This window comes from Chaetura pelagica, unplaced genomic scaffold (genome assembly GCF_000747805.2).
Source record: "Chaetura pelagica isolate M959 unplaced genomic scaffold, ChaPel_1.0 scaffold877, whole genome shotgun sequence".
Taxonomy (NCBI): domain Eukaryota; kingdom Metazoa; phylum Chordata; class Aves; order Apodiformes; family Apodidae; genus Chaetura; species Chaetura pelagica.
This window is the reverse complement of record NW_009953980.1, coordinates 7,391-8,524: the sequence shown is the minus strand read 5'-3', so window position 1 is coordinate 8,524 and position 1,134 is coordinate 7,391. Positions and strand designations below refer to the sequence as shown.

At 60.6% G+C, this 1,134-nt stretch overlaps 1 protein-coding gene across 1 annotated transcript in view; it reads left to right on the top strand.

Annotated features, from left to right (window-relative positions):
* Positions 1 to 423: 423 nt before the first annotated feature.
* The window catches only part of RNF115 (ring finger protein 115), a gene marked incomplete at its 3' end in the record, with an annotated part of 7,658 nt that continues 6,947 nt past the window's right edge, over positions 424 to 1,134 (top strand). Inside the window, exons 1-2 of the mRNA XM_010002241.1 lie at positions 424 to 471; positions 782 to 840. Of these exons, the coding sequence (XP_010000543.1) occupies positions 424 to 471; positions 782 to 840 (107 nt within the window). The remainder of the gene's footprint in view (positions 472 to 781; positions 841 to 1,134) is intronic.

Sequence of the window (1,134 nt, the reverse complement as noted above, 5' to 3'; positions counted from 1 at the left end):
GAGGTGGCCCTGGGGTGGCTTTGGGTGACCTTGGGGGCAGGTGCAGGAGGTGTCCTTGGTGAAACTGTTGTCTTCTCACTCCACTGGTTTGGTGGAACCTCCCCAAGAGTGGGTGGGACTGATTGTTGGGTCTTGGGGGGGCCAAAACGTGGGGTCGGGGGGGGCTTGAATGTTTGGTCTTGTGGGGCCCAAATGTTTCGTCTTGGGGGACCCCAAGGTTGGGCCTTCTGGGTCCCCAAAGTTTGGTCTTGGGGGGCCCAAGGTTGGGCCCAAATGTTGGGTCTTGGTGGGGCTCCAGGTTGGGTCTTGGGGGTCACCAAGATTGGGTCTTGGGAGGGCCCTCAGGTTGTCTTGGGGGTCACCAAGATTGGGTCTTGGGAGGGCCCTAAGGTTGGGTCTTGGGGGGCCCAAGGTTGGGCCCAGATGTTGGGTCTTGGGGGGCCCCAAGGCTGGGTCTTGGGGGTCACCAAGGTTGGATCTTGGGGGGCCCAAGGTTGGGTCTTGGGGAGCCCCAAGGTTGGATCTTGGGGGGCCCAAGGTTGGGTCTTGAGGAGCCCCAAGGTTGGGTCTTGGGGTCCCCAGGGTTGGGTCTGGGTGGGTTTGTGTTGAGTCCTTGACCAGCTGAGCCCCCCAGGCTTTGAACCCCTCCCCATGGAGCCTTTTCCAGGGACGTGGAGCTCGGGAACCCACCTGGTCCTCCTGCAGGAGACCTTGTTTTGGGGGGTTTCTCCCCCAAATTCCCCAGCCTGGGGGTTCCAAGGCCCTTCCCTCTGTCCCCCAGGAGTTCACGTGTCCGCGCTGCGAGTCGGGCTTCATCGAGGAGGTCACAGAGGATTCCAGGTATCCTGGGCATCCTGGGAAAACTGGGATAAACCTGGGATGGGTGGGCAGGAAGGAGGTTGGAGGTGCCAAGTGGCTGTTGGGCCTTGGGGAAGGATTCCAAGCCCAATGGGAGCTGGGAATGAAGGTCCCGTGAGGAAAAGGACTCGTGGGGGGTTTGGTGGTGGTTCCATCTTCAGGTTTGTTAGGAATTGAGGAATGATTTTGGGAATCTGAGGGGAAGGAGCTTCCTTGTGCCCTCTGGGCAGTGTCCTGAGCACCAGCCTGCCAGGTCAGGTGCCATGGTTGGGCACC